We start from the raw sequence: 22,272 nt of genomic DNA on the forward strand, positions 1-22,272 counted from the left end.
TCATCTGGACCTCCCACTGCTTTACTGAAAAAACTGTATTCCTTTTTCAAAGGGTTGAAAACAAGTTAACAACTTTTTGTGAAAGTAAACAAGATGTAACTATAGTTTTTTTCAATTCAGAACATATGCTTCTTTTTTCAGTATACAGTGGAACCTCGGGTCACGGCCGTAATTCGTTCCAAAACTCTGGTCGTAACCCGATTTGGTCGTGACCTGAAGTAATTTCCCCCATAGGATTGTATGTAAATACAATTAATCCGTTCCAGACCGTACGAACTGTATGTAAATATATTTTTTTTAAGATTTTTAAGCACAAATATAGTTAATAATACCGTAGAATGCACAACGTAATAGTAAACTAAATGTAAAAACATTGAATAAAAATGAGAAAATCTTGAACAACAGAGAAAACTAACATTGCAAGAGTGCATGCTATAGCGCTACGAACCGTTCGCTAAAAACACTTTTTTTTTAATGAGTTTTAAGCACAGGGAAAAAAATTAACATTTGAAAAATCCGTAATTTAATAAACAACCAAGAAAAGTAACATTGCAACAATGCACGCTACGAACCGATCACTGTAAACAGAAGTGAAGTGGAGGTTAAAATCCAATAGAAAAAAGTCTTCATTAAATACAACGAGGTTAAAACAATGCTCGAATCAGTCTCTTTAAAATCAAGCCCGGTGCATTCTTTAACTGCCTTCACTGCCTTATGTGGCCAGCCCTCCCTCTCTCTCTCTCTCACGCGCGCGCGCGCGCGCGTGTGTGTGTGTGTGTGTCTCTCTCTCTCTCGCTCACTCACTCGCTCACGCTCTCTCTCTCTCGCTCACGCTCTCTCTCTCTCGCTAGCTGCACAGGGAGAGACTGAACATGTGCGGAAATTATCGGCATGCACAAACCGAAAGGGAAATTGGCTTGTTCGCATACCGAGTGTGTGGTCGTGAACAGATGCAAAAGTTTGGCAAACTTTTTGGTCGTAACCTGATTTGTACGTGTTCAGAGACATTCGTGAACCGAGGTTCCACTGTATTATTAACAAACACCTTAGTTGATATGATTCTGAAGCAATTACAAATCTCTTACTCCATAAGAATCTTAGTACTAAATGTCATTTTATTGGTCCAATCTGAAGTTTTAATCTTTGTTAAAAATACAGTTATGGAATATTTTAGGGAATTCTTAGGATAACTATGGATGGCATAGTGTTATAGTATTTAGTCTGCTGCCCAAATGAACCAGGAGACTGTTTTTTTTTTTATATGTCTTCTATTTTTTTTCTCATTACCCAAAGACATGTGTGTTAGATCAGTTTTCAACTCACAATTAGCCTGGTGAGTGGAAGTGCGCTCTGCTATGGACCAGCAATTTGTAACTTGCACCAAATGCTGCAAAACTGGATTAAGCAAGATCAAAAATGGATGAATTGATAAAATAAGTACATGATGATATTTATCAAATCTCTATTATATAAAAAAATCCTGGGACGAAACGAGACTTTTTTCAAGAGATTGTTTCAAGTCCCACGAGACAAGACTTTGGCCATGAGATTTTTTCAAGTCATGCCCTCCACTCAACCATATTCAGCCACGTACACAGTCCTCTCACCTCTCATTCGTATGAATGCTTTTGACATACAAAGTTCCTGCTCTCTCAACTCTTATAAATTTTAATGTTTTCCTCACTTTAAGTTCCCAGTTAAAGAAGACGTATTATGTCCAAATCTTATTGAAGAATTTCATCACGAAGGGTTATCAACAGAAAAAATGAGCACATGGGCAATCCTAACACCGAGAAACGATGAAGTCAAACAAATTAACGCCAAAAATGTGTATCGTTTACATGGCAAATTGGTTAAATGAGTATCAATAGACTATGCTGAAACAGTTGGTGGTGATCGTGCAGAACATGAAAACATCGACTTACAATATCCCAAAGAATATCTACAACCATTAACACCATCCGGTCTTCCTCTGCACGAATTACTGTAGAAAGAAGGATTTATCCAAGTAAGGTAATGTAGTAAATCTTCCGCGGATAACATTAGACAACAAAGGAGATCTTGATATGCCAATCGAAAACGTCATTTTATTTAATAGAGAGAAAGAAACGAAATTCAATCACGGGCAGTTATACGTTGCGTTGTCACAATGAAAGTCCAAACACAGAATCAAAATTCAATGCAATATTGACAAAAATGTAATTCAAAAATAGTTTTTACTGACGTTTTACAGTAAAAGTGCAAGTTTAAAAAGTATTTGCATGTTAATTTAAAGGCAAATAGAACGAAATCGTATTATGCAACGAATAACTGTAACGCAACATGAAACATAATTTACTTTCAAATTATTACGTTTTACTATTTTTTAATATGGTTATAATTCATTACATTTATATAGCGCTTTTCTCAGTACTCAAAGCGCTATCCACACAGGGAGGAACCGGGAAGCGAACCCACAATCTTCCACAGTCTCCTTACTGCAAAGCAGCAGCACTACCACTGCGCCACCTGTGAGGTTAATTACTCACTGTAATGTAAAATAGTTAGTTCTACTATGCATATGTAACAATTCCCATGAAAATAAAAATCTGTTTATATTGTACATCCGCAAACAGGCTAATGTGTAGCGTAGGCCCAGGGGTTGGCAAAATACTGTATAATAAAAATATTTTACCAAATGTATAAGAACAGTTAGAGAAGTTGAATTTAGTAACACAATTTTAATATCAACAGAAAATATACAATAACAGAATCACATCTACATTACTGGTAGCAGTTTCTGTATTTTATTATTTATGTTTTTTTTATGTGATATTGATGAAAAGGTAAAAGCAAAAAGAGATTGAACATATAAACATAGGTGATATGACAGAAGTGTGCCACACGTAATGCAGCAGCAGCAGCAGCTTGAGCAAAGAGGAGGTAACAAAAAAACTATGTGTTTCCCATTGTATCACCATTTAAAAGGGGGTATCAGAGGAGTGATCGCGTCTCCTTGGGGTGCGTTCAGCCCCCCTCTTCACAACGCGAGCGGCAGAGATGCGAAGTGGTTGGTGTGTAGTGCAGGCAGGGGTGGGGGTTGGGCGAGCAAAGCAAACAGGGGGCGAAAACCCCTAACTTCAATAAAAGAATGTGGAAGGCAGAAACCTGTGACTGAAAGCAAAGCAGGAAACAGCCGTGGATGAGGCACTGGCCATCTGCAAGACTCACACTCATGCTTACATCCACATTCACTTCTTCACAGCGAATTTATAGGCCATAGTTAATCTAACCCAATCACCTTTGAAGCACATCACAGTACTCAGAGAAAATGCATCCAGACACACATTTTCTATTAAAACTGTGTCCGGGCTGGCTAGGATTATAACTTGACTTTTCACTACAGCGCTAACCATTGCAATAATAATCTACTGAAATAGAACAAAACCTTAAGGCATTAAAGAACATTTTGAACAGAGCGACAGGTTTTGTAAAGGTGAAATACCCTTTGAAAAATGGAACCCCTGTGCAAATGTCCAAGAACCTATTAAATGTATGAATGAGCTCTGTATTAAATTACACATTTATCGAGCCTGCAAAACCTCTGAATAAATCTGATTAGATCATTTTCATACATACAGAGTTTTCTATGTTTACACTCATTCGATCGAGAGACCTCAGAGTTGAATCAGCTGGTCAAGGTCAAGCTGACTCATCACTGATGTCTAGTTTTTCCCTTAATTTCACTTAGTCTTACTTTAACAGGAAACACCTGCAGTTGAGTAAGTGACCACAACACCGTGGCAGGAAACTCTGAAAAGACCTTTTCAAAGAAAAAAAGAAATGATATTGCTAGGGGCTATACAGTATATGTGAACAATAAAATTGCTGACCTACTTATTTCAACATTTCTTTTTCCAATACTCATTCTTTTATTATAAAATGAACTTTGTATATTGTTATATAACTGAAAGAGTTCAAATGTATGTGTTATTTTTGAATAAGCTAACTTGTGTTTGACAAAATAAAAATAGTAAACACTATAATATTACACTATTATCCTAAACACTATAATATTACACTATTATCCTATCATGACAATAAATACATTTAAACTTGTCAATTAAACATTAGGTGAAACTATGGCAGTAATTTAAGTTATGTGTGTGTTTTGTATCCTTATTTCTGATCACTGTCTTGGGAAACCTTTTACCCCAAAGTTTTTGGCAGATTTGCTAAATCCTGGTCAATTTATTGAGATTACTAATGGACATCTACCTTTTAAATCATTCTACCTAATATGGAAGATTGGTATTTTTACAACTGAGAATTTAGCTTAAAGGTAGTGTATATGTTTTGTACATCTAATGATACAAACGTAACTTTCAGAATCTGTGGATCACAATATCTTCAAATATTTTTAAATTTTGAAATTAATTAATTAATTTGAAAAGAGCAATCAAGCAGGAAATCAGGAAGCTCTTCTTCACAAAAAAATGAAAGGAATTTAAACAAACTACCACGTCTCAAAATGTTGAAAGAACTTGATGAACAGAAGGGGCTCCTCTAATTTGTAAAATCTTACATACAGCATTTTTTAGCTTTTTAATACTGTTTAGGTGAGAAACCTTACTGGGCATTTGAGGACATGCATTTTAACTTTTCAAGCAGTAACTTTGTATTGTGTTTATGATCTTTGTCTTTTGAAAGAAATTTCACCCATTCTATTCTTTACCAGACTGAACATTTTTTCTTCTGGGTTTGTCCAATTGACTGCAGTTCACAATGCCTACAAACTTCACTCGTGACATGGCCATACAATTGTGTTATTCTTGACATAGACATTCCAAGGCGCCGCTTGTTCAGCAGTGATCAAACATAGGTCTGTTTGTTACTTGTAAGTACTTTATTACAGAGATTTGCATTAGCATGTTCTGTGCGTATCAATTAAACAAAAATCGTAATCACACTGGTTCATTTCATACCTTGCCAGTTAACTGTGATGATAGCTAATGACAGAGAAAGCTGCAACAAACTCGCAAAGATGTTAATTTCTAACTCTTACTCTATCTCCAAGTACACCTTGTTGATCTTTCTTTTTAGCTCAATAAACTGGCCAACACTATTTTGACTTTTGAGAATGACAATGATGATGGATGTGTTGTGAGTGTCACAAGTGTACAGATTGAGGTGGGCTGAAGTTAGAACCATTTCATTCTGTGCATTTGTTATATGCAAGGGCAGACTCAAACATTTTCAAGACTGATTGTATTGCACAGATTCAATGTTAGATGCAGTAGTGTAACGATTGGTCTGTGAAGATCTAGGCCTTGTAACTATACACCAGTAGCAGAGATACTTGCTTTTTACTCATTGGGTTATCAATACCAATATTTCAACTGCTAAACTGTTCTGACTTCACTTGTCCAACAGAGATGTGTTAATTGAATTTTGTGTAAAGCTCAAGAAAAGTGGTAAAGAAACAACTGAAATGCTGACCAGATGCATTGAGTAGAGCAGTGGTATTCAGGATATGGCAATAAGTCCCATCACAAAAATTTTAGAAGGAAGTAAATTTTCATTTGATGAATAATGTTGCTATGAAGATGATATCAAAAGGTGTACTGCAGCACAACTCAACTTTGAAGAGGTTTTAGAATGTATAGAGAGTGAAGAAGGTTATGTTTTAAAAGAAAAGACCTCCAATCCCAAAGACTCTCCAGATGTGGAACAATAGGAATATACTGTATGTAAAACATTTCAGTCAGTCTTCATATATTTTCCAATAATTATAAAAGGATTTCCAACTCTGCACAATAAAAACAATTTCAATAAGATAAAACTATTTTCACAATACTTGAACTTAGAGATGGTGCTTATTGTATACGGCAAATTACCTAGTATTTTAGCCAATAAACAGTTATGCATTAACAAATAAACAATTCAAGTCTGGCCTTTGTGCCAAAACAAATAGCTCCCTACACACGTATTTATTTCAATTTAATACTGCACATCTCAGGCCAAGTTAGAGTGGAGACAAAGCAGAGCTGGCTTTAGGGCGAAGCGAACGGGCCCACTGTGCCCAAGGTTTTTTTTTCTTGTGATGCGACGCTGCTGCGGAGGGCCCAATGGAGCAACAGACTCCTTCACTCCAACTTCTATTACTAATTTTTTATATATATAATTCACGGGCAACATATTCCATCACCTAATTACTCCACGTGGACATCTCCACTCGGCACTCCAATCTTCATTACGCTTCACTCAGGCCCGCGCGCCTGTTGCCGCCTCCACGGCTCATCTGTGCCTCTGTCCTCAGTAGGCGGCCACTTACGCTTCAGTCAGGGCCGCTCCGCCGCATTGCATTCTCGACAGAGCATAAAAGGGGCCCTTGTCTTTGTAAAGCCATCACTTTCCTTCATATCAATATATTTCCACTTTGTTAGAAAAAACGTCTTGTAGATAGTAGTTAGGCCTTGCCGAATTTCCACAGTTTGAAATTATTGTATTCCAAATGTCTTCACTAAAGACATTTATGCGGGCCCACTCCGACCTCCATCACTCATACCCTTCACTCAGGGCCTTGTACAACAGTCTGCGCTGACAGCCTGCGAATTTGGCTCCTGTCAGTGTGTTATGGTTACGCTTGTCAGTGTCAAACAGAAATCGTCAAAAAGTGATGGTTGTAGATGCCGGGAAAATGCATTTCTGCAGCTTAGAATGCAGGAAATCGCTTGGCGGCCGGGGCTCTGCCCCAGACCCCCTAGCGGTAGGGGTCGGGCCCCGTAGTATCAGTCTGCTTCGGGCCGAAATTGTTTAGGGCCGGCTCTGGACAAAGAAAGTGTTGACACATACAAACTTTGTCCCATTTCAGATTTATACAGTAGGTCAAATATAATAGGAGCCTGCAAATGACATACCTCACTAGTTTCCTCCTGTTAGAGTGTTGCTGTCTGTGTTACTACATACTGTACTATTTAGCTATTCAGTCATACTTTTTTGTTGACTACTTACAGTAAGTCAATTGATCAAATGAATATTCAATAACGGATATTTTTGCTTACTTTTGTCACATTTTGTGATTTTCAAAGATTTTTTTTCTAGCATGCTTTAAATACCTAAGGGTCTTTACGATTTATTGTTTGCATTGACTTTACTTTCTGCTTCCCAAGTAAAAAAATTTGGGCCCCTTCTACAGGTACGCCAGCCCCCTACCACACTCACACCTCAAAAACATGCACTGTTACGTTAATTTGCCAATACCGGATGAAGCCTGCATAGGCTTCGACTCCTCATAACCTTCAACTGGAATACATAATATCAGAAAATAAATGAATAGAATACACCACAATTGAAAATTGAACAGGAGGGCCACACATGGAGCTTGTTAATATACTGTCACTATTTTATCCTTAATTGAGCTTTTCAGTATAAATGTTTAAAATATATACATTAACAATCCATTTTCTCTCATACCAATTATTTACCATTTTCATTACTTTTCTTTCTAAAGTGTACAGTAGGTCTCACTGCTTTAAAGAGCTGTGAAAGTAAATTGTAAAAGCTGTCTAAGGGTTTAAATAGTTTGTCATAACTGAATTTTTTAAAAATAAAACGAATGCACAAACTTACTGTGAAAATTACTAGGAACACTATACTAATACTGGGTGATGCTTCATTTTGCTATCAAAACAGCCTCAGTTCTTTGTGGCATGGGTTCCACAAGATGCAGGAAAAATTCATTTGAGATTCTGGTCCACGTTGACATGACAGATTTAGATAGATAGATAGATAGATAGATAGATAGATAGATAGATAGATAGATAGATAGATAGATAGATAGATAGATAGATAGATAGATAGATAGATAGATAGATAGATACTTTATTAATCCCGATGGGAAATTCACATTCTTCAGCAGCAGCATACTGATACAATAAATAATATTAAATTAAAGAATGATAATAATACAGGTGAAAAAAACAAGACAATAACTATGTATAATGTTAAATATTAACGTTTACCCCCCCTGGTGGAATTAATTTATGATGTTTTCTGCAGATTTGTCAGCAACACATTCATGCTGCGAATCTCACATTCTACCACATCCTAAAGGTGTTCTTCTGGATTCAGATTCGGCGACTGGAATGGCTACTGAAAAACACTGAACTCATTGCCAAGTCCTTGAAGCCAGTGTGAGATGACTTTTGCTTTGTGACATGGTGCATTATCACCATGGTGCATTCAAGCAATGACTGATTGATATTAATGGGCCCGTGTACTAAGAAAACACTCCCCACACCATTACACCACCACTAGCCTGGACTGCTGACACAAGGCAGGTTGAGTTTTTGTCTAAGTGGAGTAAAACCTGATGTAGTCTTCTGTTGTAGTCCATCTGCCTCAAGGTTTGACATATGGAGCATTCTGCTCACCACATTGGTACAGAGTGGTTATCAGAGTTAGCTGGCCAGTCTGACCATTCTCTTCTGATCTCTGTCACTAACAAGGCATTTAATCTGGATTTTTAAAATTTTTGTCACCATTTTGAGCAAAATGTAGAGACTGTTGTGTGTGAGAATCTCAAGAGATCACCAAATACAGAAATACTCAAACCAGCCTGCCTGACACCAACAATCATGCCATGATCAAAATCAATGAGTTCTAATTTTTCCCCATTCTGGTGTTTAATATGAGCATTAACTGAAGCTGTATATGCATTAATTTAGGCATATTTAGACTTTTTAGATAATTGCATGGATATGCAGGTGTTCCAATTAATTTGCTCAGTGACTGTGTATACAGTATCTCTTTAAAAAAAAAGTTTAATCTCAGTTCATGGACATTTGTAATGGCTACAGCCTTTCACCTTTGACAAATCCTTAACCTAAGAACATTTTCCTGATGTCACTCATGGGTTAGCATTAGCACATGTAAATTTGTACATTCTTCCATTGTTTGTGAGCGCTTTACCCTCTCACATTCCCAAAGAAGTGCAGGTTTTCTTAACTAACAATTCCAGGCTGGTCCTGTGTGACTGTGTATGTGTAGGCCTTGTGATGAACTGATGCTCTTGTCCAGAGCTGTTTTCCTACCTTGCATCTAGTGCTGCAAAGGTAAGATCTGCCCTCCTGTGACCCTGAATTTGATGAAGTCGTTTGGAGAATGTTATGCTTTTAAATTAGGTGGGATATTCAGAAAAAAAAAATCCAACAATTGCACATGGATAGAATATGTTTGGTAGAAAAAGCGTTATGTAAAAAATGTAAAGAAAAACATCAGCAAATGTAAAGGTTTATTCAAACTGTTAGTGAAATGATGTGTGTGTCCTGCCCTGGCTACCCATTACCGCAACACTTAATTTGGTGTGTTCTGAAAATGGGTGGATAAATGAATGTGTATCTAATCCAGCTTGTTTGAAACATTAAAATTCTGTTCGTATATGGAGGGAGTTGTTACCAAAAGGACAATAATGGCTTCTTTTTAAAGAGCAAGATGCCTAACTACTTGGCATATTAATCAGGAAAACAAACAAAACACTGAGACTAAATGCTATACATGCCACATGTGTACCCATGATTATTCGTCATTTTTCTGATACCACCGTCTGGCCTGACACATACAGCATAAAAGCTGGTGTTTACTGTTAACGCTGCAGCATCTGGAGGGTCTTGGCAGGAATATTAATAATGTAACCTGAAATGCAGCTCAGGGTGCGGTGGCAGCTGGCACTCTTTCTCTTTAAAAGCCAATCATGTCAAATATCTTTCATGACAGGGCTACTGTTTGTCGCAATTAGAAGGTTTTGCTTGCTAGGGTGCAATCCCCCCCCTAATGCCCCCCCCCATGCACACCCCACCTTCTAGCCAAGGGTAAACGTAAAAGATATCCTCTCCATTCGGAACGGAATTTAACCTGGAAACCGAGTGGGAACAAAGAAGACTGTAGTTGGGCAGCACGCGATCGCAATATGCCAATGGCATATACTCACCGCCGCTCCCAAGGAAAGCCAGGCCATCATCTTCGGCAATTAGAAAAGGCAAGAAGCGCAAACGAAGCCCATTTCTAGACGTCCGCGGATGCCACTGCGCGTTGACTCAAGTGCTGCGCCAACATCTTCCCTCCGCGCACACCATCATTTGCTGACCCTCATATTTGTTATTCGATCACTGGTGATATTTCTTCCATCGGCAATTCTTAAAAGTCAGTGTCACGAAATGAACCGGCTTGAGATAGTAGGGAATGAGCGCCTGGTTTTGGCAGCCGGCCGGTCCAATTCCCATAGCTATGCCGGTCTAGCAAGTGAAAGCTTTCGGCCGGGAAGTCTCTCCAGGTCTGCCGATGGGGGCCCCCTGCCTCTCTGCGGTAAAAGCGTTGTGCTCGCCTAAGGGAGGCGGCGGCGGCGGCAGTGGATATAGGCGCTCACGTCACCACTGAAATCCTCCAAGTGACCGGCCAATTCTGCCGCTCCGCGTTGCTAGGGCACGCAGGCTGGCGGCACGCGGCAGGAGGAGGGCACGCGAGACCATCTCGAACGTCGACACGTTCCTCATGTTGATTTTCTAGAAACTCGCCCACTCTCTCATTTATAGCGAAATAACCCAAAAAAAAAAAACATGGAGTGGCTCGCGTTACTGAGACTCAGTACTCAGCACCACCAGAGAAACTTTGCAACACTGAACTGTCGCAGCCAGCCTGAAGGATTCCTTTGTGATGGCTAACAAACCGGACATTCTCAAAAGAATTCTTCTCGGAATTCTGCTTCCCTTTTTTGAGGAAGGAGCGGTCGAAAAGGTATTTAAAATAGAATACACAGCAAATAGCCCCTATAAAATTACAGTTGCCTGATGAGCTTATTCTCCGACAGCCTTTTTTAATCAATTTCCCGCAGATTGAGGCCCTATTTAAAGCTTTAAACTAGTTAAAACCCGTACGGTATTTCATGTTAAGATGTATGATTTAAAAAACATCATTAGATGTTTTTATTATTGCTGTTTTTGAAAATTCTGACATTTTGTAGGTTTGTAGGATCAATATTATTTCATATACAGAGTAGAGTAAAATTATTTGCATGTATGTCCAACATGCAACAAGTGAGTATTTGTACTCAAAACCTGTCATCCTTACCTCGAAACACCTGGAAAATCTCAGAACAGTATTTTAGTGCAGACTGTGGATTCAGAAGTATTCAGACCCCTTCCCTTTCTACACAATTTATTGCGTTACAGATTTGTTTTAAATGAATACATTTGCAATTTTTGTCCATCTGCCTATACCCAGTAACCCATATTGACAAACTGAAAACATGTTTACTAAAATTTTTGCAAATTTATTAAAGATGAAAAACTGAAATCTCTCACTTATATAAGTATTAAGACCCTTTGCTGTGGCCTTTCAGATTGTGGTCAGGGGCATTCTGTTTGCTTTACTTATCCTTGAACTTAACTGGAGTCCACCTGTGGCAAACTGAATTGACTGGACATCATTCAGAAAGGCACACAATTCACACTGCATGTTAGGACAAAAACCAAGCCATGAAGTTCACAGAACTCTCTACAGACCTCTGTGGTCAAATTGTGGCAAGGCATAGATCAGAGCAAGGGTGTAAAACCATTTTTAAAGCTTTAAGTGTTTCCATTAGCACAGTGGTCTCAGTAATTGTGAAGTGAAAGAGGTTTGGAAGGACCACGATTTCTGCCTACATTTGGCCATCCAGCCAAACTGAGGCACTGGGCAAGAAGACACTTGGTCAGATTGGTGACTAAGAACCCTATGGTCACTCTAAAAGAGTAGCACTCTACCAATTGGTGCTTATAATAATAATAATACATTTTATTTATATAGTGCCTTTCCCATCCTCAAGGCGCTTCAGAGTCTTAGAAAGAAAAAAAAAAACAGTAGGGTATATGTAACATTAGATACAAATGATTTCCTGAATAGAACAATGAAACAGATAACAAAGCAGTAAATAGAATTAAGGACAATAAACCAGAGTAAAATACTATTGTGGTAGAGAGGCTAGATGGAAGCCACTTTTGATTGAAAATCATGACAGTTTAATGGACTGTGGAACCATGAGGAAAAATATACTAGGGTCTGATGAGATAAAATGAAGATGTTTGGCAGAACTCTAAGAAATTCACTACCAGTCAGAAGTTTTAGAACACCTAATTTTTGTCAGTTTTTATGGAAATGCAATTTAATGTCTTAATGTTTCATGAAATCAAACCACAGCACAAATAAACAGTAACAAATTTAAAATAAGTCAAGGAATCATTAGTTGAACAAAATTTTATTCAAATTTTAGCCACCTTTTGCTGATATAACAGCCAAACTGTAGTAACCCTTATGATTCTGAAGGCCAGTAATGCTGTGCAAGTCACCAACTCTGCGTCTAGCAAAAGAACCCCAGACCATCATATCATTTCTCCTCCATGTTTGACCCTTGATGTCACACACTGAGGAACCATCCTTTCACCAACTCAGTGGCGTACAAACACCCTGTGTGATGAACCGATGATTCAGATTTTGATTCATCAGTTCATAAGACTTTCTTCCAGTCTGCAGTAGTCCACAGCTGGTATTTCAATGCCCTATTTTATCCTTTAAGGAATGGCTTTCTTACTGCCACTCGCCCTGTCAAACCTGCGGCACAAAGTCTCCTTCTCAGTAGAAACTGAGACTTGCTTTTTTCGACCACTGTTAACTTGTGCTTGAAGCTGTTGTTCTCTGAGGCGCATGTCACGCAAGATGGTGACTCTCAGAAACTTGTCTTCTGATTGGGTTGTGATGTTGGGCCTGCCAGATCTCCTCCTATCAGAGTTTCTTCCAGTTTCTTATTGCCTTTGGATTGAGTAGGACACCATACTCACTGACCCTTTGAAATTTTTTTTGCAATATTCTCTAAATGAAAGACCTACAGCTCTAAGGGTAATAATGTTCTGTCTTATTTCATTTGTTAATTGCATTTTCTTGCCATTATCACTGGAATGTCTTCCAAGCAGTACTTAAGAGAGTGTTGCAACACAGTCTGTTCCAACTCAGTCTTAAGACAGACACAGAGTTTTTAAGTAATCGAGAGAAGTTGGGACTCCTGTGCAAATTGTTTGCTTCAACTTGCAAGACTTAATTTGCTACAGACAATCTGTAGGTTGTAATCTATTAGTTGTTCAAAGAAGAGGGTCCATTTGTAATCTTCTGAAAGTTCAATTTTTTCAGTTTTTGCTAACCTAAACTTTAAATTTAAACCTCTGGTACTTTACTGCTTACCTTTTCACAATTTTAGGTTATTCATTGTATTTCAACTAATTCAATTTGAAGAAGAACTGGAAGAACTGAGGTGCTGCTCATCACCTGCCAAGTACCTTTCCTATGGTGAAGTGTGGTTATGGCAGAATCATTCTATAGCATTGCTTCTCGGCAGCAGGGACAGGGAGACTTGTTAGAACTGAGGGAAGGATGAATGCAGAGGTCCTTGTAGAAAACCTTCTCCAGACTGCTCGCAACTTCAGACTGGGGTGACAGTTCACCTTTTAGCATGACAATGACTCAGCACATGCAGCCAAGTCTCTGACTGTCCTTGAATGGCCCAGACAAAGCCCACACCTAAACCCTATAGAACATCTATGGAGAGACCTAAGTTTGGTGGTTTATAGAAGCTTCCTGTTCAATCTAACATATCTTGAAAGGATCTGCCATGAAGAATGGAATAAACTTTCCAAATGCAGGTGTGCCAAGCTTGTAGGGACTTACCCAACAAGACTTGAAGCTGTAATTGGGACTTCTACTGCCAAAGGGGCTTCTACACAGTCCTGAATTAAGGGTGATAATACTTGTGAGATGTGAGATGACATAAGAGATTTCAGTTTTTGATTTGTAATTAATATGCAAATCTTTCTGAAAAGATGCTTTCACTTTGCCATTATGGGTAATTGAGTGTACATTGATGGACAACAATGGCAAATGTATCTCTTTAAAATTAAATGTACAACAAAACAAATAGCAGAAAGTGAAGAGGTCTGAATACTTTTATGAACCCACTGTACATGTACCAGCTCTCTGTAAAGAGTGGGGTAACTGTGGTGTAGCGGGTCCACAGCTCACGTCAAAAAGGCCGCTTTTTAAATAAATAATCGCGGCTTAGAGAGGGGCCGTGGTATGTGTGGCCGAAGCGGTTCCCGGGTGATGCGTGATGCGGACGGTCCTCACTTAAGTGCACAGGTGAGGAGTCGTCCGCATCCGTAATTGATGCCGGGGACTTCTAATTGCCATTTCTGATCCACGTCCCCATAATAATTACAAGCACGAGGCAGCTAGGCGAGAAAAAGGAAGAGGAAAGAAAAAGAACATGAAGGGAGGTTAAAGGAGAAGAAAAGGAAAGAGGAAGAAAAAAGAATGTGAAGGGAGGTTAATGGAGAAGGGAGAAGGAAGCAGGAAGGAGAAAGCCGGTGCAGGAAAGTGAACAAGCGCAGGCTCACGCTGATTTGCATACAGCTGGGAGAGGCGAGCCCTGGTGGGGTGTTTGGCCAGCATGCAAGGGCCGACGGTAGTGGTCGCTCCTGCTGAGCGCTTGTTTGGAGCAGGAGTGACCAGGTTGGCGAAGGCAGCAGAAGTCTGGGACTTGGGAAGTGGAAGCCCCAGTGTGAGCGTCCTGGTCGCTGGAGACTCGAAGTCACAGTCTAGGTGAGCAGAACCGGAGCCAGGGATCGGAAGGCCACCAGACCAGTACTGTGAAGAAGGTCAGCTGCATGTAGGGTGACTCCCCTGGTGCATAGCCTGGATGGGAGAAGCAGGAGGATCACCAGTAAAAGAAGGCACCGGGCTTTGTTTTAAAAGACTGCTTCCAGCCATAACTTTAACCTCGGTTTTAAAAGGATTTTTTGTATTGGATTTTAACCTCCACAATTCACTCGTTTTAATGGTTTATTTATTTAATGACTTTGCAACACTGCACTATTTATTTGGACACTTTGTTTGGTTTTGTTGTTTTTAATAAAAACACTTTGCACTTTTTGCACCATCCCCTTTGCTTCATTGTTGTGCCTCACTGTCCAGCTCATCAGTGACATTACCGACAGTGTAGGGTTCAAGAGCTCCCAGAAGGAAGATGGGAGCATGGAGTAGAACCTGGAACGTCACAGTAACGTGTAGAAGCATTTTTGACAATGTGATTTTGAAGCTTCCATCTGTAACACATCATAAGGCTAAGGAGAATATCAAAGAACTTGGCAAAAGCACATGTCATATAAAGGTTGAAAAACATAACACTCTCAAATCCACTTAATTCTTTCAGTTTTGGTCACAAGGTAGGAACAAACCCTAAACAGGACACCTGTCCATTGCAGAGCCCACTCACACAAACACACATTCAAAGGGGAAACTTGGAATTGGCAAATAACCTCACCTGATAGAAAAACCAGTATAACCGCCATAGAAGGAGATGCTGACTCTACACAGATAACAAAAGACTGTGAGATTTTAACCCAGTACACTTGAACCATAAGGTAGCAGTGCTAGCTATTGTACTACAATGCAGTCCTCACAGTGGCTAAAAAATCAAGCAAGACTGACAAAAGCTGCAAAGAGAATATTTACCACTGCAGCCATTTGCTCTTTATCTGCCATGTGGATTGGCATACAAATATCCATCTCTTGCATCTGATATAATCACTATAGAAGTAAGGCCTCCTTCAAAGTTCAAGCTTGTAGGTAAAAAAGAAATTGGACCAGTCTTTTGGTTCCCTGAGTTAGTAGAAAGTGCCTTAGTCGTAAAATACAAGTTTTGCCAGTACTTATCTTGCTTTTTTAAATCAATTGTTTATTGGATTTCAGACAGAAAAAGCAAAACAAAGCAAAGTAGAATATTTCACATATTATAGATTTGAAAAAAAAAACACCCCAATCAGCCCCACTGCCCACCACCAGCTATCTCAGCCCATCCCCAATGCCTATTAAACAAATCAATCAAGGAATCACTCAATCAATAACTAAAACACACAGGTGACTGATAAAGCCCAAAGATCTACACATCCAGCTAAGTGAGAGAAAAAAAGGTTACAAATTAAGTTAGTTTATGGATTTGTTGCAATCCATGACTTAATCGCAGAAAAAGTGCTTTCTCATTTGCTGATGGCTTGCACAGAAACACCATTGAACCATGCAGTTGACAGTTCTAAAAAAGCAAGGTTATAAAATGGGGGCCTCCAGACAGAAAAGGTAGCAAAATCAGGGATCTTCCATCAAGAAGCTGTACAATTGTGGCTGTAGTTACAGAAAGTACATTGACCATTTGTTCTAGGCTTCACAGGAAACTGTGTTTAGAAGGTCTTTCTGGATTCTTTTTTAATATACTTACCCATAATTTTGCCCCTATGTACCTGATCACTATTGTATCTGAAACAATACTGCTTGATCAAAGTTATAACGAGAATTTTGCAGGCCAAGCTAGATCCTGAAATACCCTTCTCTGTTCACAAATGAAATAGTTTCTGACTCCTTAGCTTGTCAGAGTAGGACCTGTTATTTAGTCTAGGGTTGCAGTCAGTTACACTTCTGTGCACAACATTCAATGCTGTATTGTTTTCATTTGTAGCTTATTGGCTAGAACAGTTCACAATGCCCCAAATGCAGTAACTCTAGTGCATTATAGAGCTTAAGTGTAATGTCTTTTGATCTATATTCAGCACTAAAAGTTTATAACTGACAACAATGACCCTATAAACCTATAATATGTGCTTACTTTATAATGTACCATTTTACTCACCTTTATAATTGTTTCTGCACATTGCTTGGGGAGATGAGAATGTTGCACAATATAAAACCTGTAAATCTTGTTCAAACTGTCAGTGGCCATATTTAAAGGATGATCTGTATGTAGATACAATAAAACTATTATATGCAACAGATAATGAATAAGATAATACAAGTGGATAATGAGAGAATTCCTTTACCTTTTCCTTTATGCAGTTTATTATTATGATCTCAATGTTTATCAAAGGGGCGGCACGGTGGCACAGTGGTAGCACTGCTGCCTCGCAGTTAGGAGACTCAGGTTTGCTTCCCTCGCCCTCCCTGCATGGAGTTTGTATGTTCTCCCCGTGTCTGCGTGGGTTTCCTCTGGGTACTCCGGTTTCCTCCCACAGTCCAAAGACATGCAGGTTAGGTGCATTGGCGATCCTAAATTGTCCCTAGTGTGTGCTTGGTGTGGGTGTATGTGTGCCCTGCGGTCGGCTGGCGCCCTGCCTGGGGTTTGTTTCCTGCCTTGCGCACTTTGCTGGCTGGGAATGGCTCCAGCAGACCCCCGTGACCCTGTAGTTAGGATATAGCGGGTTGTTTTGAATATGGACACTCCCATTATGGGCACACATGGTGAGGGATGCCTTTACAAGCTGTTAGGCAATGTTTACTGGATGTCATGCAGAGTGATGTCATTGGCGTGATGGCATCTACGCCATTTTTATAAAGCACTCATTCTCCAAGGTTATGGATGCATTCAAAAGTGTTTAATGTGTTGTAATTACTTTTAATCCATAAAGAGATTCCTATCATAGAATATAAGGTATGCTTTTTATTACACCGATCACCTGCTAAGGCTGCCACATAACCTTAAAATATAGAGTTGGATTCTTGCCACTTCTTTGTGGTGATCTCAAGTTGCAGTACTCACATGTTTGGTAATATCATTAGAAGGCAATGGGCAGTATTGTTTTGGCTTTCACAGATGTATTAATTAAGATCCACTGGTAAAGTCCATCCCATCCATCCATTTTCCAACCCGCTGAATCCGAACACAGGGGTCACGGGGGTCTGCTGGAGCCAATCCCAGCCAACACAGGGGCACAAGGCAGGGAACCAATCCTGGGCAGGGTGCCAACCCACCGCAAACTGGTAAAGTCACTGACTAGAAATAAGCTTCATATATTAGTATTGTAACAAATTGTGAACTGAACCATAAAGTGGATCTGTACAATATAAGAGTGTGTTCGATGAGTGTAATCCTGAGGAAGGGTTGAACTGCAGTCTATTCTAGGTTCAAGAATGGGCATCCTCATCTACTTACAGCTCTGCCACTTTATCAGTGCAACAAACATGCTGACAAGTAACATGGAATAGCCATTACAAAATTTGTGATGTCTTCTTGGAAAATTGTCTCAAAAGGTTATGTGTTAGGTCAGAGGATCTATTAGATGTGTTGTTATAAAGTAAAAATCCCTCCAATATTTAGATGCAGATTTGATTATCATAGGAGAAAATGTCCCATACCATGACAGTAGATGTTCTAGTGACATGACCTTTGCAATGCCGTCTGGACTGCTCAGCTGTCTGAGTCATTTCCAGGTATGAATCCAAAATTGATCAAACTTAAGAGAGAAGTGGGTCTGAAATCTAGAGGTGACCCGATGCAGATCCACAGCTGGCCCAGTTACTGTCAATACAATATCAGTTAAGATGCAGTCAGATATGGCAACAATTCTGTCACAGACGTTGTAACGGATACTGTGAATGGCATACCACCTCTCAGACCTGAATGGCCCTTAAGTTGCCCAGTCACACACAGAGGCCATCACATCTCTTTCCTTGGTAGAAAACTTTGAATAGAGGCATTGTGACTGTCACGTAATCTAACAGTGGTAGTGGCTTTTCAGTCGCACTGATTATTTTTGATGGGTTGTGAGAGCAGCATTATAATTGACATTATCTCATTGTTATATCTGTACTGCCAACATATGCTATGATGCTGATCACTCATAAGGTAAGTATTCTAGTAGCTCACAAGTGTATCAGATAGCAGACCATCATCATCTGCATATGTGGCTAGGCTGATTTTCCCAGCAATTTGTTATGCAAATTAGGGCACATTGTCTCTAGGGTACAATTATTATTTCTTCAGGGCATACATTCTGTGCATATTTTTGTACTTTTTCAATTTTATTGCATGAGATGCTACTGTTATTGTAAGTCTAGATCAAAATTCTAACCTTTGAAGAATGTGCCTCACAGGATTTTCAGTTTCCTTTAGCTCATAAGGGGTCAGACTTGCTTTGCATATCACTGTAGCATAACTTTAAAGCAAGCTACAAACCTTGATTGTAATCTTACAAGCTTGTACTGATTCTCCTACTTTTGAAGTGTAATATATTTCCTTTTTCCTTCAAAAACTACCGAAAGCTACAGTTCCTGTTCACAGAAAAGACATATCAGTACCACAATTAAGAAAAGTGCAAAGGACAAAGTGTGACATGTCCAATTTCAAGGTCAGTGTATCTGAAAATACAAGACATAACATTTTGTAAACATGAAAGCAGTCACCACTGGATTTCAAGGCTCTTCCATCTGCCACTTGTTTAAATCTGTATTGGGCCTCCTCCCATAAGCTTGCAATAGCAGAAGATTTTCAAAGGACTAATCAAGGTGTTTAATAGGCTTGCAGAAATCTCTTGCTTCGTCAAAGAGCAACTGAGGCATTTCATTAAGTACAAAACAGCGGTTTAACTAACTGACAGCTTTGGCAGTAATCACAACACATATGCGTCTCTATCACCTACTGTAGTTTGTAGTACAAATATAACCTGAAGCACTGAGACTGAAAACAATACAAAACAGCACTTGAAGGCACAGAATGATAGAGGTTTAGAAGTGTTCAAATTCTACACAAATATATTAGCACATCCCAATGATTTGAGCGATCCTTTTTGCATTTTATCATAGGTTTATAATATATGGGGTGCACAGTGTTTACTAATATTTGGAGATTTGAATGCACATGAAGTTACAGTGGCATGCAAAAGTATTCAGTCCCCTTGAATGTCATCAGAATTTTCTGCAGACAAAAGATTTTTTCACGTATTTATCCATTCATTATTTTCAAAAAGAACTCTGTAACAATACATTTCCAAAGTAAAAATAAACCATTTTCTGTAGATTTTTAACTGAGGAAGGAAAAGTCAAAAGTTAATGTTTGCATAAGTATTTAAACCATTGTGCTTTGGAAGCTCCAGGTTTACACAAATGACAAATTAAGGTCATTTAACCATAATTAAACATAATTAGGTAGTACTTGTGATTCCTTTATATCTCTGTATTTTGACTTTGGAAATGCATTGTTACAGCATAAAAGTTCACATTAAAAATATTGAATGGATAAATATGCAAACAAATCTTTTGTCATTTAGAAAATTCTGATGACTTTCAAGGGAACTGAATACTTTTATATGTCATTGTAATATACTGTAGTTGAACTATCTTTAATATTTTATAGTTGCCTCCATTTCTAGCCGAACCTTTAGTGAATAAAGAAGTACCATCATTGTTATGACATTGCAATGAATCAACACTTTCTAGAGCTATTTTAAAGTTATTTAGAACTTTTTTTAGATTTTAGAGAATTGAGAAATTATTGTAATTGTACAGTGGATCTAATACAGAAATACAGTAAAAAGATAACAATTCAACAAACAAAATTAAGATCTGGTATGTAAGAATTCAGGAAAGTTTATTAAAAAGGTGACAGGAGGTGAGTAGTATATAAATGCTTAAAACCAAGCCAGTTTTAAATCAAAGTTTCTAACTTAAAATGGAAGTTAATGGCTAAGCTCATGACATGAGCACAATGAGAAAATGAACATTGTTCTCAAGTTTTTACAGTTGTCCATCCTCACCAGGTGCATAGTGTTTCTGGTACAGCACCTGCTTGGCTCAAGAATGTAAAGCACTGCAGAGGGTGGTGAGGTTGGCAAAGAACATTACCAGCACTGAGTTGCCTTCTCTTTAGGCCATGTTCCTAACACTCACTGTCTTAAAAAGGAAAACAGTATTATCAGATATCTCAAGCATCCTGCACAGTTGTTTTTCTAATTCTTCCCTTCTGGCTAAACATAAGAGATGCAGATGCACGAGTAGATTCTGTTGGGATTTGTATCCACATGTTGAATAATGAAAAGCCAGTCATAGTGGCAAATACTATACTTGTTGTTGTATATACTGCAGGTGTGAAGATGGGTAGACTGGCATCTTGACCAGGAGGGGAGACTGGTTCCTTACCCAGATGGGAGGCCATAAGAGAAGGACCTGGATGGACAGGCATCCTGGTCGTGTCAGTTGCAGGTGTCTTTCCTGGCCGGGAAGATATAATGGATGGACAGGGAAGGACTGTCGCATAGGGCCATGTAGTCTACCAGTACACCAGATAGATAGATAGATACCGTATTTACTCGTGAACCACGCGCCCTCATGTAAGACGCGCACCCTAATTTTACAAAGAAAATCGTGAAAAAAATTTGCCCCGTGTACGATGCGCATTGTGATTGTATAGGAAGCGTTTAGGGCACGTTTTTCGCAAAATGCACTTCTGTTTTTGTTGCATGACGAAAGAGCGAGCGAGAGAGAGAGAGAGAGAGAGAGAGAGCGCGCGCGAGCGAACAAGCAAGAGAGAGAGAGCGAGCGGGCCCAAGCAGAAGAAGTAAACATTACAGAAAAAAATGTCCTCGTGTATGACGCGCAGCTGATTTTCTAATGCTAATTTTCGGGAAAAAATGTGCTTGTGGTACACACGTAAATACGATAGATAGATAGATAGATAGATAGATAGATAGATAGATAGATAGATAGATAGATAGATAGAAAATATTAAATTAAAGAGTGATAACAATGCAGGTATACAGACCGTCAATAACTTTGAATAATGTTAACGTTTACCCCCCCCCGGGTGGAATTGAAGAGTCGCATAGTGTGGGGGAGGAACGATCTCCTCAGTCTGTCAGTGGAGCAGGACAGTGACAGCAGTCTGTCGCTGAAGCTGCTCCTCTGTCTGGAGATGATACTGTTTAGTGAATGCAGTGGATTCTCCATTATTGACAGGAGCCTGCTCAGTGCCCATCGCTCTGCCACAGATGTCAAACTGTCCAGCTTCATGCCTACAATACAGCCTGCCTTCCTCACCAGTTTGTCCAGGCATGAGGCGTCTCTCTTCTTTATGCTGCCTCCCCAGCACACCACTGCGTAGAAGAGGGCACTCGCCACAACCGTCTGATAGAACATCTGCAGCATCTTATTGCAGATGTTGAAGGACGCCAGCCTTCTAAGGAAGTATAGTCAGCTATCCCTCAGATAGAGCTCCCATTTGTACACCCAAACAGCACTTGGGAATTGTAATCTTGGTGGACAGCCCTGCTAGGGTATATGGGTGCTGGCAAAGGGAGCTGTAGGGAGAGGACTCAAGCATTTTAAGGAGGTTCCACCTAACTTGGAAGTGCTTTCAGGGTGTAATCATGTGGCACCAGAAGTACTCCCAGGCCT

General features: G+C 39.3%; 1 protein-coding gene across 1 annotated transcript in view; it reads right to left on the reverse strand.

Moving 5' to 3' along the window:
• tnfrsf21 (tumor necrosis factor receptor superfamily, member 21) overlaps positions 1-10,589 on the reverse strand; it is a 66,384-nt gene extending 55,795 nt beyond the window's left edge. Inside the window, exon 1 of the mRNA XM_028796809.2 lies at positions 9,971-10,589. Within this exon, the coding sequence (XP_028652642.1) occupies positions 9,971-10,000 (30 nt within the window). The 5' untranslated portion in view covers positions 10,001-10,589. The remainder of the gene's footprint in view (positions 1-9,970) is intronic.
• Between the last annotated feature and the right edge of the window lie 11,683 nt (positions 10,590-22,272).

Source organism: Erpetoichthys calabaricus, chromosome 3 (assembly GCF_900747795.2).
Source record: "Erpetoichthys calabaricus chromosome 3, fErpCal1.3, whole genome shotgun sequence".
Lineage (NCBI taxonomy): Eukaryota > Metazoa > Chordata > Cladistia > Polypteriformes > Polypteridae > Erpetoichthys > Erpetoichthys calabaricus.